We start from the raw sequence: 22,840 nt of genomic DNA on the forward strand, positions 1-22,840 counted from the left end.
CCCTCTAGTAGAGACCACGCGAGCAGGAGAACTGATATAACAGAATTTTTAACTCACTGCCTGCAGTGGCTCAGGGGCAGTCTCTGCAGTGCAGTCGCACCAGGGACAAGGCCCAAGAGGATAAAGAGGGACACAAGGATTTACAAGACCTTGCTCCTCAGGAACCTGACGATCAGAATGTGCTTCTGCATACTTCTGCAACACGATGAGCGTCGTTTAAACACCGAGGCAACATCATTTTGAGGGTGAAGGAAAACAGCCTACTGCAACCCCTTTTGCAGGAAAGAGAGCACTGAAGTGATCGAAAGCTTTCAGGATGTCCTCTGGAGAGAAGACGCACTCAACGACTAGGTTCCACTTCTAAAGGCGTAAGCACGCTACCCAATTCTCATGTTCTTGTGATAGCCACCTGAACCTCCGCGTTCAGATGTAAGACCGCCCGGAATCTCCGGGGGAAGAACGCGTGTGCCATCGTGCCCCGTCCCCGAAAGAGTTTTCAGGGGAAGTCAGGAAGGCTGTTGAAGGGAACCAGGTCTAGTTGGGCCAATAGGGGCAACTATGAAGACCTGTTCCTCTCCTGACTTGGCACGTAGGTGCAAGCGACGGGCGCAAAAGACAGGAGCATTGCTCAACACAACATGTGAAGATCACTGGGCTTCAGGAGCATTTTCTGCTCAGCACTTGGGTGTGACAAGTTCACTGAGCTTCAGGAGCATTCCTGCTCAACACCTGAGTGTGATAAACTCACCGAGCTTCAGGAGCATTCCTGCTCAACACTTGAGTGCGAAGAACTTCACTGAGCGACAGGAGCATTTCTGCTCAGCACTTGAGTGTGACAAGTTCACTGAGCTTCAGGAGCATTACTGCTCAACACCTGAGTGTGATAAACTCACTGAGCTGCAGGAGCATTTCTGCTCAACACTTGAGTGCGAAGAACTTCACTGAGCACCAGGAGCATTTCTGCTCAGCACTGCGTGTGACGAATTCACTGAGCTACCTGTGATGAACTCACAGAGCTACAGGAGCATTGCTGCTCAACACCTGAGTGCGATGAACTTCACTGAGTTTCAGGAGCAATTCTGCTCAACATGAAGAGTGATGATTTCACTGACTTGAGCAGGCGCAAGGCGACCATGAGTCGCAGTCACTTTTAGAAGGCTCACTGGGGTTAAACGCACTTCTGCGGGCCCCTGGGGCAGCTGAGACCCAGTGTTTGTCCAAGGGTAGTCCGCTCGGTTTACCCAAACACTGGCGGAAAAATAAAACCGGGGGGGCAACTGAGCGGCCCCGGAATGGTCATGACCCAGCCGGACCCAGGGGATGGAGTCTCCACTTGCCCTGGCTATAACTGTCGTGAGGCTCGATGGCGGCACGATTGAGTAAGCGGGAGGAGTGGAACAAGGCGCCCTCAGAAGCGTCTGACTCCAAGGAGGAGGTGACGGGTGAGTTTGTGACATGCAGGGGAAGCTTGCGCAATGGTCGCAATGTCTAACAACTCGAGGCACGAATGCCCGTGTAGTCGGGGGTCGCCCAGGCCCCCGTTAAAACACGCCCTTTGTACATGGCCCCTCTGTTGAAGAGGGTTTGGCAGCAGACCGGGATGAACTATAGTCACACAGGGTGAGCTGCTCTGCCACGGTCACCTCGGGACTCGATCGTGAAGCTAGCGCTGAAGCGGTCACATATGGAGGAAGCCAAAGGCTGCGACTACCATATACCCCATGAGCCTCTGAAAGTTCTTCTGAAAAATATCACTGAATTTTCAGGAGCACGTCTGCTCAACACCTAATGTGATGACTATCACTGACTTGAGCGGGGTAGCCGAGCCTGAGGTGGGGCAGCAAAGTAGAGAGAGTGGTGTTAGTGTGCTGTGCAACACTTACCTGTCTCCACAAGCGGCAGGGGGCGCGTGAGAAGGCGGATGACCGGGTCCTCGAACGCACCAAGCTGCCTGCTGTCGACCAAGGGGGAGCTGAGGGGTGTAAGGCTATACAGGGTCACACCCGCCAGACTGGCCCTCTTGGGACCCAGGAACAGATGAAATTGCTCTCCCTTTGAAGTGTGGGTACCGCTTGCTCCGCTTTTTTTAATTTTTTTTTTTAGGGAGCCAGCGGCGGAACAGACACACACACAAACAAAGGCTCCACCCGGCCCTCACCCGGGGGGAGGGAGTGATCGTGCCACTCCAAGAGCATCTCATCCATTCCTGGGCGGCCCGCTCCGGAATGCTTTCGCTGTCGCTTGCTACCTGGCTTGGAAGCGCCTGGAGCGGGCTGGGCGTCTCTACTGCGGCCGGCTCCATGCTGAGGCCTGGGTGGAGGCTGCTGCGGAGGGCCAGCAGGAGCGGCGGCCGGGGAACGCCCACGGCGACGAGCAGGCGGAGGAGCTGCCACCGGCGGCGGGTGGAGGCAGCAGCTGGCCACCGGGGCAGGATGTGCCGGATGACCTCCGTCTGCGCTTGAGCGGCAGAGAACTGTTTGATGCAGTTCTCCACTGCGTCGCCGACCAGCCCAACCTGGGAAATTGGGGAGACCAGGAACCGAACCTTGTCCGCATCCGCCATACCAACCAGGCTGAGCCAACGAAGGCGCTACTGGACCACCAAGGTGGACATCGCCAGACCGATCACGCACGCTACGACACCCGTACCCCGGAGGGTGAGGTCGGATGCAGTGCGGTGCTCACCTATGAGCGCACGGTCTGGATTACCCTCGTGCATGCCATGGGTGCCCTAGCCTGCAGCAACGCCATGGCACGCAAGAGGAAGGGGCTTGCCCACAGGCTTTGTAAGCTCTGCCCGTCGGAACAGACGAAACTCACAGGCCTTAGGGGGGAGACGAGGATCCCCCCAAAAGGCAGCGGCCGCCGGACACAGGTGCACCTGTGTCGACAGACCGCTCCAATGCAGGGACACCTCGCAACCCTTCACCGTTCCTCCATCAAGGGTAATGAGGGGGAAAAGCTATTCAGGCAGCTTCTGGCAGAGAAAGATGCTGTTCATCACCTGATAAGCTCTCCATGCATTTCGGGAAAGAAAGGCACTGGGGCGGCGAGCTGAGAACCAGCGCGGCCCGCCCCAAGATACCAAACTCCAGATTCCAACCAAGACTGAACGGGACACGGTGGAGGTTCCACTCGAGCCCGGCAGCCTCGGCGGCCCGTTTCAGCATAGCTGATAATTCTGGATCCGGCTCGGGCAACATTGAACTCCCGGAGGGAGACAATGCAGCCGAGTCATCATCTCTAGAAGTCAGCTCACCCTCCGATGCTGCAATCGGCGTCCTGTCCTCCAGGGGAGCCCCGAGTGAAACCGCTGGCCCACCCATTACAGATGGACCAGCAGACAACACAGGAGGCTCCAGTGGTTGCAGTGGAAGGGAGGAGTGAGGAGCCCACAGGGAATGGTTACCGGGCGGGACATCCAACACTATCCTCCGGTCACCCATCCCACACAGCACCCGAGGGTGGGGCATGGTAATGGGGACTCGCTCTCCGCGAACGAAGGCGAGTCTCGCCCTCAACACTGCGACAGTCATGTTCCCACAGTGAAAACATGAGCTGTCCACAAAAGCTGTCTCAGCGTGCTGTAAGCCAAACACGTGACACAACAGTTGTGACCATCAGAGAGAGACAGGGAACGACCGCACCCAGAAACGCACGGGCGGAATGACATCTTGAAAAAGACGCAAACGCACCCGTGTTGCTCTTTCAGAAAATAGGACCGTCACCAGTGCCGGAGCACACAGGGGAATGACCGCGGCAACACTGAACAGAGAACTGAAACAGTGAAGCACTCACTTTTCCGCCCTCTAACCAGCCACACACACAAACATTTAGAAATTTGTTGCTGTTAAAACAGCAGTTGAGAGCTCAAAGCTCGCGATCACCGCTGCACTCGCGCTGTAGAACACCAGCACTGGGAGAGTCTTCCTGAAGAACACCGACACACTCGCTCGTTGTAGACAACAGCACCCTCAGAGACATCAAACGATCGGCTCCGAAGCGAAAGGCAACTAGTGCGTGCATCCACTTCCGTATTTATACCCGCGCCGCGGGGGCGGAGTGTGTGATGCGAATCACGCACGCCAATTACATTGGCTCGTTCAATAGTACTCGAAGAAGACAGGCTCTCTAGCGAGATCCCAATTCAGTCGACCGTCGACTACGTCTGACGTTCTCGACTGAAAGGGAACTTTGCCATGAGTATATTGGGCTTTAACCGGGTAATGTGTGTTTTAGCTCTATAGTAGTAGTTCACCCAAATTGCTTTGTCATAAAATCCTTATTTCTTCAGTGAAACACAAAGGCCCTTTGTCTTTGCTGCTCTTTTCATGCAATTAATTTAAATGAGGATGAGGCCTGTTGAACTTAAAAATGACAGTATGAGAACCCAACTTCAAACGACTTGAATGGAAATGTAATGTATTTTTACCATTTTTGGAGCTTAATAGCATCTGTTGAATGAGGAATGGATAGGCAAAAGTTCTCTTTAACAAAATGTATCTTTACTTCTCAAGATGCAGGAGTTCAACAAGCATATGTGAAAATTTCTCTATAATACCTAATATCTTATCTATAAATAAGATAAAATAAATTAGTCTATTATAGGCCCTGAGAATATAAAGCAACATCGCATTATTATGTTATCCAGCATTCTCTTTTATTGAATGGAAACATACCAGTCATTCAGGAAAAATAATAATTTGTGTTCCATGGAAGAGAGAAAACTAAAAGAGAAAACTGAAGGAACTGCAAATCTGAGAATTACCCTTCTGTTTAATTAGCCACTGGGTCGAGGGTTCAGGCAAATTCTTCCTTTCTCTGATGAAGTCTCATCACAGTGTGATATAAATAGCCTTCACAACCTGCCGCACAGTTTGTTTTTAATCTGCACCTTTAATCCAAGATGGATTCTGCTCCATGCTTCTCTGCTCACTTTAATTTCCTCTCTCACTCCTTAAAGAGCGTAGAGAGAGAGAGGAGACCATAAGGGCAGTAATGAAGCGATTGTGCCAATGGATTTCTCTAATAAGGGAGGACATCCTCTAAACTCTGAGCTCAACCGTCCCTCAAGCTCTGCACCTCTGCTGTCCACTATGTGTGTGTGTGTGAGTTCGCAGGCATACTGTATGTGCGTATGCCATCTTTAACTGATGGAGGAAAATGGAGGAGAAACAGAAATGGTTGCATTATTTCAGTAGGTCAGGAGAAGCGAGAGCTACAGAAACGTTGATGACTCAGCATTGATACAATGAGTGCATTGGCAAAATATTTCCAGATTAGTGCATCAAACATTTGAAAGATACTCCTGTGTATTGTTTGAGACATTTGTTGGAAAGTATACTAGATATCCATGAGAAGAACTGCTTATTTCTAGGCTTGTTTCTGTGAAATAATCACTACTTTTAGACAAAAAATCCAGATTATTCCTGCACACATTTCTGTAGATTTCTTTCGTGTTTTCTGTGTAAGCACTCACGGACCAGCACTGCTGTGAATTTACAGTGTTTAAATGATTGGTCTATATTATTGTGATATGAGCTATTTCAGATAAAACACCCCTAATTAGAGCATATAAACAAAAAGAACGGTGGTTCGTCATCTTTATGGTCAGACAGTCTCTTCCTTCTACATTTGTGGTTCCTGGGCAGAACTCAGCTATAGTTAAATATAATGCAAATATACTTTATGTATTTAATCTCACTTTATTAACTTTGCTGCTGACCTTTGATGATACAATTTAACCATACGAATAAGCAAAATGATTTGAGTTAAACATCACATTTGTGTTTTATTTTAATTGCTGATTGGCAGAACTGCTGAAAGGTTTGTTTGAGCTGTTCATAAATTTGCATTTCCTGCAGCCTGAGGCTTATTCATTTCACTTTTGGTTTGAAAGGGCCTTTATATTTTTTCCTAGAATTTTTTCCATAAAAAGTAAATAAGTAACACAATTAGTTACTTTTTTAGGGAGTAACACAATATTGTAACGCATTACTTTTAAAAGTAACTTTCCCCAACACTGTTCTGGTATATATTTAATGGTCTCTATATGTGACAGATTGAGGAGGAGTTGAATAATAAGAGGGCTTGATGACACAGTTGCTTTTTATAAAAGATAATGTACAATACCATTCAAAAGTTTGGGGTTAGTGAGAAAAAGGAACATCAGAAATGATTCACTTATCGAAACTGACAGTAAACACTTTTACATTGTTAAAAAAATAAATGATTTAAATACATGCAAATACATTCTTTTGAACTTTCTGTTCACTGTTCATACATCGCCATTGGCTTTTGGCTTGCTTAGTTGGGGAAATTTAATTTTATATTTAACAATATTATTATAACATTATTTTCCTATTATCTCTGTAAAGCTGTTTAAAAACATTCTGTATTATAAAAAGCGCTATATAAATAAAGGTGACTTGACTTGATATTGATATCATGTTTCTTGAGCAGCAAATCAGCATATTATAATTATTTCTGAAGGATCATGTGACGCTGAAGACTGATGCTGAAGATGATGCTGAAAATTCAGCTTTGATCACGGGAATAAATTAAATTTTTAAATATATTCCAATAGAAAAGTTATTTTAAATTGTAGTAACATTTCACAATATTAATGTTTTTACTGTATTTTTGATTAAATAACTGCAACCTTGGTGAGCAGAAGAGACTTTTAAAAAACATTAAAAAGTCTTACCATCCCTAAACTTCTGAACGGTATAGTGTAAATACTACGTTTTTTCTTTGCAATTATATGCACTGAAAACAAATAATTTGTATTATCTATATTAGATTTTATAATTTTAAGAAAGTAAATAGAGTCAGTTTGGATTTCATGTTGACTTAAACATTGCTTTTGATCCAAGAGAAAACAAGGGTTGTGCATCTTATGCAACGAGCGTGAGTCTCAGGAGGGAGGATTGAAGAGCATTGTTGGATTATCTGTAATATTTTCTCTCCTTACACACATAATACGCAATCTTCTGAATGGCTTCCTCAAGATATGACAATGCAGGTTGATATTTTTATGTGAAGCCACTTAATATTCCTCAGAATTCAACACATTTTATTGGACAGTTTACAGTTATGAGTCACCAAACCCCCCTGCAGATTCTACAGTATTACTTTTTAATATGAAATCTTGATACAGAAACCCTTTTTTAATTCACATTGATCTTTATGATTTGATTATTCACAGCTCATGAAACAAATCCATCTTCACATTGTTACACAATCCCTTTCCCATGTAATGCACATATGCATAATATTAGTATCTTCCCTCCGATCTGTCAGTCTGCAGGCTCCTGACACAAAACAAGCACTGCATTCTCCCTCGGAAAACGCTGCAGCCTCAGAAAAATGTGCCAACTGCAGTCTATTAATACACTTCGTCTTTTATCTCATCCGTTTAGCCTGTTGTTTTAAGATTGCTAATAAATGTGATGTCTGTGTAAACATCGGTGGCTTATATGCACGGGAAGAGCGGCGTGCAGTTTAATTCTGAGTGCATATTTCGAGCAATTATTATTATTAGGCCTGTTTTGTTGCAGGAAGTGATGGAGTTATCAGTTCATTGATAGTGTTGTTGCCTAAATGATCAGCATGAGCCACAATCACAATCAAAGTAGGCCTATTCATACAGCTTCCCAGTTTTGATCAATATTGCTAGGATCTTAAAATAATTATTTTAAAATACAAACAGTGTTGGGTGTAATACATTAAGTAATTCATTACTGTAATGGAGTAAAGTAAGGAATTACTTTTTTTACAGTTATGTCTGATGTATTAAATACTGTAGAAAAATTCTATAAAACAATAGTGTATTATATCAATATCAAAATTGTTTTTAATGTAACCTTCTCCCTTTAAATACTTTGGTCAGTTCAATAATAATTTATGCAATTTTATATTATTTATTTGACAGAATTAAAAGAACATTTTCATGCCTATCCTTGTATTGTTCAACTGCTTGATGTTATTAAGGGATTTAGAACGTAATTAGAGATGCAATACTAGACAATAATTAGTACAGTAATCCAATTACACTGTTGAATATCTAATTAGTAGCTAGTAATACTTTTACTTAGTAACTTACCTGACACTGTTTATAAATGACGTTTTGGATGAAGAAAATAATGCCTTTTTTTGTATCATTCAGCCATTTATTTCCACCCATATTCTCATTGCGGTAATAAAAAAAAAGCACTGTATGTTATGAGATATTCATATAAATATTTGTTTAACTGTCTTTAATTTGTGCTGATTCAAATATAATTTAACTAAATAAATTACAGTAGGAATAATGGAAATATTAACATAAATCTAAATTAAACCTTAAGAATACATTATGGTAATCAGAATGTTGTGTAGAAATGTGGTTAATTGTCATAATGCAAATATGCTTAAATATCTTTATGCAAAATATATATTTTTTATAACACAGGCATGTTCTTGACTGGCTTCACAAGATTCACACAGGGACTATATCTAACCTCTAATCACCTACACATATACTTTAAAGCCCTGTTTTGTTCTATAAAAGTCATGGTGACCTGCTGCGTATGTACCTTGAAAACGCACTGCCTGAAATCGGACCCGAAGAGATGAGCATTTAGTCTAAAAAATAAGTTCAAAATTACAACTCCCAAGTTCACTTCACGGTTCTGGAGGCAAAGCATCCTTATCGGCAGCAGAAACAAGCGAGCAAGTATCCACTTAGGAACCTTCAGCAGGGATGCAAAAATGAGCAATTTCATGCTGAGATTAAGTGTGAAGCCAAGGTGGAAGTGTCATTGAAAGACTAGGAAAACAATCTCGATTATAAGGTCACCAGAAGATTGGAGAAGTTAGTCACAGTACTGAAGTACAGATTAAAATAGAGCTTGATGTACAGTGGTTATGCCAAGACAATTGCCTTTGAAATTCAAGATGCCTGTTCCACCAGGTTGTCTTAATGAATCAAAACATAAAGGACCAACAGCTGGTTTTGAATTGAGAACTGTCAACCGTACGGGAGATCTGAAAAATTAGCACATGAACAGCATGTGAATATGATGTTTACCCAAACGCAAAATTTATCCTGCCCATGGTGTTACATTTAACAATTACAGTACAGATCCTAAAATACTCAAGCCTCCTAAAAACCATACACAATTTTTGTATGGGTGAACAGAGAGATGAATGATGCAGTTCACTGATCCCTGGGAGGTATGAGATCTAAATGCCTTCAGCATGATGCATATGAGCATATGCCACACTGTATATTTCTATCATTTAGGAGCTTTAAAGACTGGTGGGAAAATGATTGACATCTTTATGGAACTATCAAGCACAGTAAAATATGACATTCTCTAAATGTCACACATTAGCACTTTGGAAACAAGTCAGTATAGCATCACTTTCATCATTATGGTGACAAGTTAAGGCAATGGTTCTCAGCTGGTTTTGCTGCATTGGGCATAAAGAATGGGATAGGAATAGGATAACGTTCAGTTTTTGGTTTCTAAATGTCTTCTGAATTGCAATGGATTGATGCTCTCTGCAGATATTTACCTTGTAATGCGTAATTTTAGTGTATTTGTGGTTTTCATGGATGAAGGCATTTCATGCATCTGCTCATATTGGCATCTGTGTAATTTGGCTAGATTGCAATACACAGATGAAATAGCACAGGAATATAATTTTGATAAAATGGGAAGTGTTTTCTCCTTCCTTTTAATAAACCTATCTGTGGTTAGTTACTTTTACCATAAATAGGGCTGTGCATCAATTTAAGCATGCTAATTAATACATCAAATTAATTGATTTGTGGAAAATCCTCTAATGAAAATAATGTCATTGAATTTCAAAAGTGGCTTTGGAAGACAATATATCATTAAATAGATTGATTTTCAATAATATAGAAATAAAGTATATCACTGACTATGAAATAATACTTTATTTCAATGGTCCATTTTTGACATCCTTCTAACTACATCTCAACTATCATAAGAGTATTAGTACACTGGGTTAATATCTTCTAACACTTTGTGACGGCCTCCCAAAATACATTTTAATAGGGTTAGGGTTACGTCAACTTATTCTACTAACCCGAACCCTAACACCTAACCTAACAGTCTACTAATACTCCAATGAGAGTTAGTTGACATTGAGTTGCAAAGTTGTCAGTAGAGTGTCTAAAGGTGACCATCAAAATAAAGTGCAACCCTGACCTAAAGTCCTCAGCAATTATGTCTATAGCGGCTATTTATGATATGATAGAAGCATATGGGTCTGGTCTGATTGCAGACTCGCAAAAGCTAGACTGAGATACCTCCGGCTTGAATATCCATGGTAAGAAAATCCCTTACTACGGAATTCACATGAGTATTAGGAGGCATAATACATTTAATTACTTATTAATTACATTAAATTATCATGTTAAATTGATAAGCCTATTTTTATCTTTTGAACTCCCTTTCTGTCACCCTATCCATACAGCCCATCAGTTTTGAACAACTGTGGTGCACAGCAGAAAAGTGTTTCAGCCTGAAAGATACAGTACTGTGAGGATTTAATAGAGCCATCCAGTGTGATCTATTACAAATTACAATTACAAGGTAAAATTAGGCCAGATATCTTCCCCATCAAAAATGTCATGCAGTTTTTGGTTAGGTTTTTAAAAGCTTTCTATAATGATGAGAGATTAAACTAGAGCCAGGTCAATTTGACAACAAATACAGGAAAAAAATGATAAATAATAACACACATATATGAGTACTCCCGCTCATTAAATGTCAAAACTAAATACGTGATGACCCGTTACAACACAAAGCTCCAAAGAAGTGATCAAATAAATGATGTAGCAGCCCCAAGCAGGAGTTGAAAGACTAGGCAATAATTGAAGGTGATGGAAAGCATGAATATGTACATTGATTTCCAACAGCTGGTACTGGTAAAGGGCAAATGTAGTCATGCAGCATAATGCATCTAGAAAAAAAGAACACTTTGTAAAATAAAGCTCCATAATTTAAGTACATAATTACTGAACACTATTTCAGTTCCTTCTCGTTCCATGATAAACACAGGGCTGATAATAGAATGTCATTGTGAGTGTTGTTTCGTGTCAAAAGACTTAGTTTCTGTAAGGCAACTAAAGATGACAGAACTCTGCTGGGATTGTTAGCTATGAATTAGGTTTAATTGAGGGAGACCATCAAGAGAAAATTATAGAGCCAATTTAAAAGCACTCAAGGGTTGTAAAATTGAACAAACTACTATGGTGGTCAAAGGATGAACTTGTTTACAAGATTTCAATTGTCAATGTATGAAACAAGGTAGCAGAACAGATTGTCATATGAGCACATGCAATACTAGTCAGTGTGCCACAGCTCTAACCACTTCAGCATGAAGGAATAGTTCACTTAAAACCAGTGAGTCTTAGTTACACATTATTCATTGGTTGGTTGGATCAGGTGTTGTGATGTCTAGTATAGTAGTATGACTTTCCATATGAAGGGAGAGGTCATGTGATTGAATCCTGTTGTTTATCGTTTTAAGTTAAAATATATATAATCTCTGACTTGATTGATCTGACCTCTAACATCCCTCTTTCACTCTTGGCTCCTTGCTTGCAGATTAGGAGATTTTCACACGATCAGATGCTGCTCGGTTACCTGCCACGATAAGACATATTTAATTATCAGTGAGCAACCTCAATCCTTTACTGTTGCTATGAACCACCATTGATTTACTTTCCTCATTTTTTACTAATAGTGACTAAATTCCTGTGCAGTGTTGATCATAAGGGGGGTGTGGACTGTTTACAGTATAAATCTTTGGAGGGCTCCAAAAGTCCCCATCAATTCATCAAATGTTGCCATTATTTACTCTTTCTAAACATGTATGCTGTTATTTTTTTCGGAAGAACATGCAAGGGGAATCTTTTGAAGTCTTTTTTTTCTTAACTCTTTCTCCGCCTTAGACGAAAATGTTCGTAATTTGTGAGACAACGCTTCCCAGCCATTGACGGAAATTTCCAGCTTTCCGTGTTTTCACTGTTATGTGGTACGGGGTGTGATACGATATCTTCTGAAAGAGTACTAAATCTTCTGATCAAACCACATGCGAAGAAGAAGCAGAAACAAGCAATATCATTTGCAAGCAGATGCATGTGTAAAATAACACTATCACCAAAAGCATATAAATCAAAACTGCCTAATGTTACCGAATGAAATGCCGACCCAGGACGAGGTATAGGACTGTGAAACCTTAGATGGTGTTAATGGACTTGATCTACTCCATCTATGTTTTGATCATTGTTCTGAATCCGATCTGGATGTAGTCTTGACAAACGCGATTTTCTCAGCTTTTTGCTTAAAATGTTGCTTTTTTATTAAACTTACCCACATTCATGTGTTAATAAAAAAGAAATACATGAAGCTAGAATTTTTTTTTTTAATTGTTTAAAAGCACGCACGTCTATTCTTTCTTTCGATATATTGAATATTCAGATATTCATACAAGAAAATAAAATTCTGGGGGCCATGAAACTTTTGTGAAAATTATCATAAATGCTGGCAGTGGCTGGCAACTTTAAAAACACAGTGAACAGTCATAGTGGCAATGTCTGTCAAGCTCCAAAAATAGCAAAACCAAAAAAGGTGTTCATATGACTTAAGCTTCAGAATATTTGGAATATAGTGCACGAGTCAGATGGATTGCATTTATGCTAATTCCATGAAGAGAATGGAAGTTGTCCTTTTTACAGCTTGACAAGCTATTCTTGTATGAAAAAAATCTTTGAATTTAGATTCTCATTTGGGGATAAACAATAACAACATGCATGATTGAATGACCTGGTGAATAAATAAAAAGATAAAAAGATGATGTTTTTAGATGAACTATTCCACTACTTGTGCAAATTATGTGAGCATTTCAAAGTAACGACAGGACAAAGAGAAGAAAGAATTATACGGGCAGTCATGCTCTTAAAAAAGTTTACCTCTGACTCCCCGGTGCAGAGAATGCGTTTTTTAATGGTGGGTCATACCTCGCACTCTCTGGAGCCCGAGATGGTGCAGGTGCACGCCCCGTTAACCAAAGAGTCCATCGTCTCTGCATTGGCATGGTTGTAGCTTAGATAATACTCTTGCAGTTGAGAGTTGATGTTATGTTCAGGCTCTCGAGTCTTTTTCCTGCGCTTGCGTCGGATGGAGTGCTGCTGGAGTTGCCTCATGCTGTTAGGGTATCGTCGCCACGACACGTAAATCACTAATAGGATTAATGAGACTGAGAGAAATAGGGCAACACTGCCAGCGATGATCTTGTGGAAGGTCATATGCTCAAACTCAGGTTCGGGGGTGAAGGGTAGGGTGCTAGGCTTCACTGTTAGAGGTGGTAAGAATTCTTTGTCAGACTGAACAGGGAATACAACTTTTGGGGTGAGTCTTTGTATGTGAGTAACTTGGGAAAACTGTCTAGTTGTGGTGCGTGGGGTTATAGTGGTGGTTGTAGGTGGCTTTGTCACATAAAGAGTTGTCATAGTAGTAGTCAAAAGAAGTGTTAATTCCGTGGTCGGTTCCACAGTAAATATCTCCTCGCACACCGAGTTGTTCCTCACTGCCTCCATGACTCTTTCTCCCTGAAGAGATTTGGGAGTGCTGCAAATAATGCTGGCATCTCTGGTTCCCCTGAAGTTTCTCAGCCAAGACACCAGAGGGCAGATACTAGAGCTACAGTCCCAAATGTTTCCTGCCAGGTTGATAGTACTAATGGAGATCCATGATGAAACCACTTCCTGGGACACATTACTGATCTTGTTAGACTCCAGATTGAGAGTATGCAAATTGGGCAAACACCTAAAAATAGCAGGATCCAAAATTTGAATCTCGTTGCCTGATAGATCCAATTTTTGTAAAGTGTGCCAAGTCCAAGGCGAACCTTGGATGACAGTCCGTATGCGATTCCATTGCAGATAAAGAGCCTGTAGATTTAAGAGGCGTGGAAATAGGAAAAAGTTAATCCTGGAAAACTGATTGTGTTCAAGGTGAAGTTCTGTCAGCCTGAGCAGTCCCAGAAAGGTTGTACGAGTGATAGTCCGTAGGCGATTGTAACCCAAATCTAGAAACTCAAGGCTCCGACATTCCATAAAAGTACGGACAGGGATGCTTTTGATGTTGTTTGATCGCAGATGAAGATTCTGAAGCTTGCGAAGTCCATGGAAATGCCCTGGTATCAAGTCCTGCAGCTGATTGTAGGACAGGTCAAGGTTGCGCAGGTTTGGGACAGTCTCAAAGGTGCCATTTTGCAACTGCACAATCTTGTTAGAGCTTAAGATTAGTTCCTTTAGCCGACGAAGTCCCTGGAAGGCCAGTCTATCCACTACGCTGATGGAATTGTGGTCCAGATAGAGCCAGACCAGCTGGTTGAGGTGAGCAAACTGGTAAGGTAGCAACAACAGGAGGCTGTTGTAGCGCAGGGACAGACCCTGGCACCCTAGAGAGATGTTCTCCGGGACGTCTTGAAAGGCGCCAGACTCGCAGTAAACAATCTTGCCTTCGCAGCGGCAACTCGCAGGGCACATCCGCTCCCCCTTGCTGAGCAGCAGGAGAACAGAAGCATGGAGAAGAAAACATGACAGGCGCCCTTCCCAGAGTAAGGGCCCTGCAGAGAGACACAGACAGAAAACAGACAGACAACATTTGAGGTCAGTTTTAGTATTCACCCTAGAGAGAACAGGTTTGCAGGTGACTGAGTACATGTGTGCGCAGCACATCCATTATGCACAGCCTCACCTTTATCATCATGTAAAACGATTCATGACTGTGATGGATGGGGAACATCCTGCAGAGTGTGGCGAGTGTTTTCAAGCTATTAAGACATAATGCATGACATCTAAAAAACGCACTGGGGACCCTCTAATTGAATACGAGGATTCGAGTGGATTTATCCATCATTTAGCGCTACACCTTTTAATGTACCCTGGTTTCAGACAAAATGGAAGTGAGTGGGAAGCGAAGAGAGTATTTTAAATGAATGGAATCAATGAGCTCCACTTATCAGAGTGGAGCTAATCAGCATACGTCTAAAATATGCACAGAGCAGTCCGCCGTTGCTTGTACAACCCCTCAAAAGATTTAACTAATGTTGGAGATTAAAAATAGCATGCCTTCACAATCTATGTAGCTCAAAACAGCCAAACACTGAATGCATCTTAGGCGCCATGCTAAATTAAGAGTGAGAGAAAGGCAACACCAGGGTCATCCGTCTCAAAGTTTGTTTGTATTATTAGCAAGGAACACATGACAAATAAGATTCCTGCTGTTCTGCTGCTTTGCGCTGATGCTTTAACAAGAAGAGATGTGCAACAGTAATGGGGCATACCAAACGGTTTACACAGTAATCAATTTTATATAATAGTGTCCTTGTTGTAATGTCTGTCTGTGTTCCCCCGGTCTTTGTGCTTTTGGTTCAGTCCTGTTCAGTTTTCCCGCTCCTCGTTTGTGTTCATGTATACCACGCCCCCTTGTTATCTTGTTTAGCTTGTTTGGCCTTGTATTTAAGCCCTGTGTTTCAGTCCAGTCTTTGTGAGTTCTTGTTGTTGTTGTACCTTGATGTTGGTGGTTCTGTTCCTGAGTCTTGTGCCCTAGCCAGAGTATTTATGTAGTTTGAGTTTATTAAATAAAGTGTGCTGCAATTGGATCCTGCTTCCTCCTTGCTTCCACCTCATCGTGACAGAAGAACTCACCGCCAATGGATCCAGCAGTTGTTAGCAACCAGGCCTTAAGGAAATTCCTATCATCTCTGTCTCAAGATGGCCAGCCCTTGGAGAGGTATGTGAGGGACTTTTTGGCGTGTTGTCATCTGGGAACGCTAAATGACGCCCAGCTCGTGGACCTGTTTTGTAGCGGGCTGGATTGGCACATCGCTCAAGTGATGCCGGAGGATCATACTGGCTGGACCCTGAAAGGGTTTGTTGATCTGGCCCTTTCCTTGGGCGGTTCGGCACTTGCAGAGCCTGAGTTTCCCCGTGTCACGCCAGTCAGCGGGTCTGACACCGGATCGGTCTATGGGCGTTCAGGGCTGATGTCCAGCTTGGCAGATTCCCCGCTAAGGTCCGTACGGTCTGCAAGGATCACCGTCCTGCCTGAATCTCGTCCCGTCAAACCAGTTCCAGAGCCCGTCCAGCCAGAGCCCGTCCAGCCAGAGACCGTCCAGCCAGAGACCGTCCAGCCAGAGACCGTCCAGCCAGAGACCGTCCAGCCAGAGACCGTCCAGCCAGAGACCGTCCAGCCAGAGACCGTCCAGCCAGAGACCGTCCAGCCAGGGACCGTCCAGCCAGGGACCGTCCAGCCAGGGACCGTCCAGCCAGAGACCGTCCAGCCAGAGACTGTTCTCGTCACGTCTTCCCAGTCAGAGACTGATCACGCCACGCATGCGCCGCCTGAGCCCTCAGTGACCGCAACACTAGCCATTATGGCCACAGCCATGTGGTGTGTGTGGGCTACGCACACACTTGAGCCGGTGTCCGCTGATCCTGCGCCAGAGCCCGCTGATCCTGCGCCAGAGCCCGCTGATCCTGCGCCAGAGCCCGCTGATCCTGCGCCAGAGCCCGCTGATCCTGCGCCAGAGCCCGCTGATCCTGCGCCAGAGCCCGCTGATCCTGCGCCAGAGCCCGCTGATCCTGCACCAGAGCCCGCTGATCCTGCGCCAGTCCTGTTCAGCCCAGAGTTTCCTTCACCGCTGGTCCTGCCCAGCCTAAAGCCCTCTTCACCGCTGGTTCTGCCTCTTTCTCCTGAGCCGGTGCCTTCTCCAGGCTACGACCCCGTAGCTACCCCCAAGAATTTTTTGGGGGGGGGCAGTAGGCCACCACCATGGCCACCCGAAGGGTCCTCTCCAGCATGGCCGCCCGAAGGGTCTTCACCGCCGTGGCCGCCCGAAGGGTCTTCACCGCCGTGGCCGCCCGAAGGGTCTTCACCGCCGTGGCCGCCCGAAGGGTCTTCACCGCCGTGGCCGCCCGAAAGGTCTTCACCGCCGTGGCCGCCCGAAGGGTCTTCACCGCCGTGGCCGCCCGAAAGGTCTTCACCGCCGTGGCCGCCCGAAAGGTCTTCACCGCCGTGGCCGCCCGAAGGGTCTTCACCGCCGTGGCCGCCCGAGGGGTCTTCACCGCCGTGGCCGCCCGAGGGGTCTTCACCGCCTAGGACGCCCGAGGGTCCGACAGCTCCGCCCTGGACGCCCGAGGGTCCGACAGCTCCGCCCTGGACGCCCGAGGGTCCGACAGCTCCGCACTGGACGCCCGAGGGTCCGACAGCTCCGCCCTGGACGCCCGAAGGGTCTGCTCCGCCCTGGACGCCCGAGGGTCTGACAGCTCCGCCCTGGACGCCCGAGGGTCCGACAGCTCCGCCCTGGACGCCCGAGGGTCCGACAGCTCCGCCCTGGACGCCCGAGGGTCCGACAGCTCCGCCCTGGACGCCCGAGGGTCCGACAGCTCCGCCCTGGACGCCCGAGGGTCCGACAGCTCAGCCCTGGACGCCCGAGGGTCCGACAGCTTCGCCCTGGATGCCCGAGGGTCCACAGCCTGCTCCGCCCTGGTCACGCCCTCAGCCTGCTCCGCCGTGGCCTCGCCCTCAGCCTGCTCCGTCGTGGACACGCCCACAGCCTGCTCCGCCCTGGCAGTCTGTTCGTCCAGCTCCGCCCATGTTCCATGGCCCAGGTCCGCCATCGCAAGACCCCGGTCCCGATCCCTGCACGGACCTGGCCCGCCATCCCTCCCCCGGGACCGCCTCCGCTCCACCACCCTCCCGAACTATGTCTCTAGTTTTGATGGGCGTCGGGAGCCGCCCATAGAGGGGGGGCTATGTTGTAATGTCTGTCTGTGTTCCCCCGGTCTTTGTGCTTTTGGTTCAGTCCTGTTCAGTTTTCCCGCTCCTCGTTTGTGTTCATGTATACCACGCCCCCTTGTTATCTTGTTTAGCTTGTTTGGCCTTGTATTTAAGCCCTGTGTTTCAGTCCAGTCTTTGTGAGTTCTTGTTGTTGTTGTACCTTGATGTTGGTGGTTCTGTTCCTGAGTCTTGTGCCCTAGCCAGAGTATTTATGTAGTTTGAGTTTATTAAATAAAGTGTGCTGCAATTGGATCCTGCTTCCTCCTTGCTTCCACCTCATCGTGACAGTCCTATTGGGGCAGTAAATATGTTTCGTTCTGTGGCTAAAGGCCAGTCACCCATCTCCTGCTGACTAGTTACTGGAACAGAGATATGGTATTGAGAGCACATCACTTCCCTTAGCAGCAGAGATCATTAGCGACATGGTCTTAATGGATAAAGACCCCATAAGAATGTGGTAATTCTTCCAACATGAGACCGCACAACCAAGTAGGCTGGCTTATATAGCTGCCTCAGAAGACAACATTTTAAAAAGAATTATATGACCCATTAATACTGCACATTCTCTTAATTGGGGGCAAAATATTCGATGAGAGTTGCACTCTCACTGAGATATGGATAGGTTTTTCTCTAGGGTATTACATGAGCAACTGGAACATTTTCTCTTGCTTGTTATTAAATTGGTACAACAGGAAAAAACTTAAACTAAAAAAAAAGACTGCATGTGAACCTCTGCAATCAATCTCCAGGTCTGGCTGTAAAAGAAATCAATGAGCAAATTAAACCTTTGAGAGTCATTAGAGGCTAAAGATTTGCAGAGCTGATTCGCTTAATGTTTTCCTCTCACTTAACTGTTTAAAATCAAGAACAGATAAGGCTGTTTTTAAAAGCATAGCCACCCAATATGTTCTTCATGGAGGGAGAGTTTTATCGAAACTGTAGTGTGTGTTCCTAACTGTCCACATGCTACATTATTTGTTTTTTAGATTTTTCTTATAAATTGATCTGTTTACTTCCTCAATACACAATCCTGGTTGTAAATGTATAGGTCAGCCAAAAATGAAAATTATGTCATAGTTTACTCACCCTCAAGTTGTTCCAAACCTGTATGAATTTCGTTCTTCTGCTGAACACAAAAGAATATATTTTGAAGAATGTCGGTAACCAAACAGTTGATGAGCCCCACTGACGTCTGCAGTATGGAGGAAAAAAAGAAAAGAAAAAAAAACTATGGAAGTCAATGGGGCCCATAACCTGTTTGGTTACTGACATTCTTCAAAAAATCTTCTTTCGTGTTCAACAGAAGAAAAAAAATAATATACATGACTGTTTGTAACAACTTGAGGGTGATCGAATGATTTTCGGTGAACTATTCCTTTAACGAGCATGATTCCTTAAAAAAAGTCTGTGTTTGTAATTTTTTATCAAAATGTAAATAGCTCTGCCTCATTTTGGCTTACGGCTTTCTGTTTCATTCTGAAATTCATCGCATTACTTTTGGTAAAATTGTGTTGTAAGCTCTGTTTCAGCTTGTCTCTTCTTGTTGCTCCCTGTCTCTTACCTCACTCAATGTCTCACTATGGAGGCCATAGTTCTGATCTGATGGATGCACAAGATGACATGGATAATTTAATGTAGAACTGTGAACTTTTCACATGTGTCACAAACCACTTTTTAACAGACCTCTTTTTTAGGAGCCCAAGGAAAACTAATTGACATTCAAGGACACTCAAGTTCATGATTCTATGGTTCAGAAGGCCATTAACAGGGCTTTCGACATCATGACGGGGAGAGAGGGTGAGAGAACGAGAGCTACCATCTCCTTTGGCAAAAAGACAAGTTGATATTTCAAATGAATCCTGCACTGTTCCATTACCCTGACATGGAGAGTAATACACGGGCCAGACTCAGCAGGAGATGATTAAGAAGCAAGATGAATGCAGTGAGGGTTTGAGAAATAATGTAGCTGGGTAACAAAACAAATAAAGCAAATGTGTCAAACAAGCCACATTTATCCATATCTCCAGGTACACAAAAGTACACATCTTTGGTGCTAGCACAGAATGCCATCTTTTTATCCAAAGAACAAAACAACCAGCAACACTGCCAGAAATGCAGCAGATGGAGAAAGGTCATGAGTTACTCTATAGTACATGTTGAGTTTAAACGATGACTGTCAATTGGATTAGGTCAATTAACTGTATTTAATGAATTTAACTTGAATTAATGCATTATCATTTAGGAGATTTTCCTCAGCTTATATTGATACAGTATATACAATCAACATGAAAATTATTCATTAAACGGCATATAATGCAATCAATTCAATTAACATTAATTAATAAATTGACAGCCCCGGTTTAAACTTTGAAGGATATTGCTTGATGTCATGCTTTGTGGTAGATTAACTTTCACTCAAGCTTCATTTCCCAGTGCACAGAATGAGCCGATTGAGGTCTAGGTTTCCTTTTTTTCAGACTCTCAGTCCACAGGGACTGACTTTCCCAACAGACTGCCCCTGCAATGAGTTTGCAGTGCTTTTTATAATGTTTTTCCTCTCTGTCCTCAGTTTAATGTTCAAGGGAGTAGATAATCCTAATTTGAGTCTATTTTGTGTCATCCGATCATAATCTGATTGGAATACAAGCCTTGTCAAGAGCCATTGGGGAGAACTAAACCTTGCCAGAGGAAAGGTGAAAACATAATGTGGTTCTGAGAACTTCATGTGGCGAGGCTGAAATTAACAAGCATTCAACCTCATCTGTTCTCTGTGCAGTTGTGCTAGCTCTGTGCTAGCAACGTCAAGGTTAAGGATTCAAATCCCAGGTAGAACATACAGTATATGTCAAATGTAAGGTAAATTACAGTACATTTGTTTCCGTAGTGTGTGTATTTAAAAAAAAAAAAAAACATTTATTTAGTGAAACAGGATATCCAATGCCACTAACAAATGGGACTTGATTTTATCCATCAGAATTGATTCGATGGTTTAAAGTGGGAGTTTCATAGCTGAATGGAGTTTGCAGTGCGATGTGGAGGACTAATCCCCTCCTGAAACACTCACTTTTGAGAAGGCTTTTGAGGACTGGAATGTGAAGGCGTAGAGGTCAAGTTTACACTAAAGAGCATCTCTGTTTATCCCAGTGGAAAAACTGCTGTTTCAAATCCATCATTATTTGCTTTCATTGTAAATAAGCAGCATTACCTAAAACAGTAACTTAAAACTTATATATGCTTAACAATTTGACTATTGGTTAGCATTATTCTAAGTCTAAGTCAAAAAGCCTAACCCTAATCATGGAGGAATACTTCATTATATTAAAAATAATAATAATATAAACAGAAAAAGTATTAAATAAAGCATGTTTTAAGTGTATTATTGCTGCATACAGTCTGGCAAAAATAAGCAGAAGTGGCTATTTTAATACTATATTAAAGGTAGTTTGGTGTGCATGACTGGAATTTCAGAATTATCCTAATGTGCTTGGACTTGTGCCATATGGACAAAGCCCCTCTTTGCCCTGGAGTCCTTAAGATAATGCATTTTGTTAATAATATTAAATTAGATTAATCTTGATAGAGCATGCAGTTATCAGCTGGTGTTTTCTTGTAGTTATTCTGGCATACATTGTGTTTGCTCAAATTAACATATTTGTGGTTTGAAAATGCATTATTCATGTCAACATTTTTAATTTAACACTGTATAGCTCTAAGATTTAAAATGGTCCCAGTGGTAATGAGTATTTGTCAAGTAACTTCTTCATTTAACATTATAGGATGATCTTCAGTTCCACACATTATGCCAAGTAGGGGATTCTCTGGTTTGGGGTGTAGTTTCTGTAGGAGAACTTCACATGCTCCTCTCATAGATGGCTTTCTGCATTTAGTTCCAAATTATTAAAGAATGTCATATAAAGTTCAAAACCTTATCAAAATTCCCAAATGTAACCCCTTCGGTTCATCTCGCTCCGCTTTGAGCAGGATTCGAACCGGCATTGGAGATAGGTGCGCTAATAAAAGCTGTGGTCTTTAGCGTCAATTGCTAGTAGTGTTGGGTCCGAGTCCACCTTTGTTGAGTCCGAGTCGAGTCCAAGTCCTTACCAATCAAGTCCGAGTCGAAAGGGGGCCGAGTCGGACTAGACTCCGATTCCTTAACATCCGAGTCGAGTCCGGCCGAGTCCACAAAGATTTAAATTATTTCAAATTGACCTTTCACAAAAACCTGCCCGTTTTAGTTACTGTTGCTACATCCGACAAGCCATTCCGCTCTCACTCCAGTCTCACACAGTGAAAAATATATAGTAGAGCAAAGAGGACACTGACAATGCACCAACAGACAAGACAGAGTAGGTTACTTTGGTATGAAATTATTCTTAAACTAATTGTTTAGTTAATAAGATTATGCATGGTTTGGCTCCTCCTCCTTTGGCTGATTTTATTAAATTTAAATCTATTGAAAACAGAATTACAAGAGGTGTAATTAGAGCAGATTGTATAATTTCACGTAGGAAAACATCGTTTGGTCAAGCTGTTTTCTCATAAAAAACCCATATTCCCAGAGCTTCACATCAGTGGAATACTGTACCTCAACCAATTAGAGAGTGCTCATCATTTAACTCTTTTAAGCTTAATCTTAAGAAATGGCTTCTTAATAGCCAACAATTTGAACATTGTAGTGTTGAGGTGCGGGCCGGGCGACACCGTGTGGTGCCTGTGTGTGTGTGTGTGTGTATATATGTGCTTGCGTTAAGCAGGTGAGCCTGCGAAATTATTCTGGGTAAGAGAGGGAAGCGGTAGGATGTGTTTGGACGAATGACTGAAAACTCTGAAATTATCGTACATTATGGGATTTTTTTCATTATTGATCGTACATCGTACAGAGGTCAAAATTATCATACAAATACGATAATTATCGTACATCTGGCAACACTGGCCACTGCGTTCATGTGCTTGATATATGTCTGTGATTG

The 22,840-nt window shown here is 43.5% G+C and overlaps 1 protein-coding gene and 1 long non-coding RNA gene across 5 annotated transcripts in view; one reads left to right on the forward strand and one right to left on the reverse strand.

The window, feature by feature from the left end:
• Positions 1-22,840, forward strand: part of LOC143732774 (uncharacterized) — a 120,363-nt gene that overhangs the window by 62,375 nt on the left and 35,148 nt on the right. The window lies entirely within an intron of this gene.
• lrrtm4l2 (leucine rich repeat transmembrane neuronal 4 like 2) overlaps positions 1-22,840 on the reverse strand; it is a 41,206-nt gene that overhangs the window by 15,453 nt on the left and 2,913 nt on the right. Inside the window, exons 2-3 of one of the 4 annotated variants that reach the window (XM_077224058.1) lie at positions 12,992-14,652; positions 11,162-11,663 (exon numbers count right to left, since the gene is read on the reverse strand). In XM_077224058.1, the coding sequence (XP_077080173.1) occupies positions 13,034-14,652 (1,619 nt within the window). In that variant the 3' untranslated portion in view covers positions 11,162-11,663; positions 12,992-13,033. Of the gene's footprint in view, positions 1-11,161; positions 11,664-12,991; positions 14,653-22,840 lie in introns of those variants that run through there. The other 3 variants (XM_077224056.1, XM_077224057.1, XM_077224055.1) reach the window with 3 other exon arrangements.

Source organism: Siphateles boraxobius, unplaced genomic scaffold (genome assembly GCF_051911475.1).
Source record: "Siphateles boraxobius isolate OS27281-9 unplaced genomic scaffold, OSU_SipBor_1 9, whole genome shotgun sequence".
NCBI classification, from domain to species: Eukaryota; Metazoa; Chordata; class Actinopteri; order Cypriniformes; family Leuciscidae; genus Siphateles; species Siphateles boraxobius.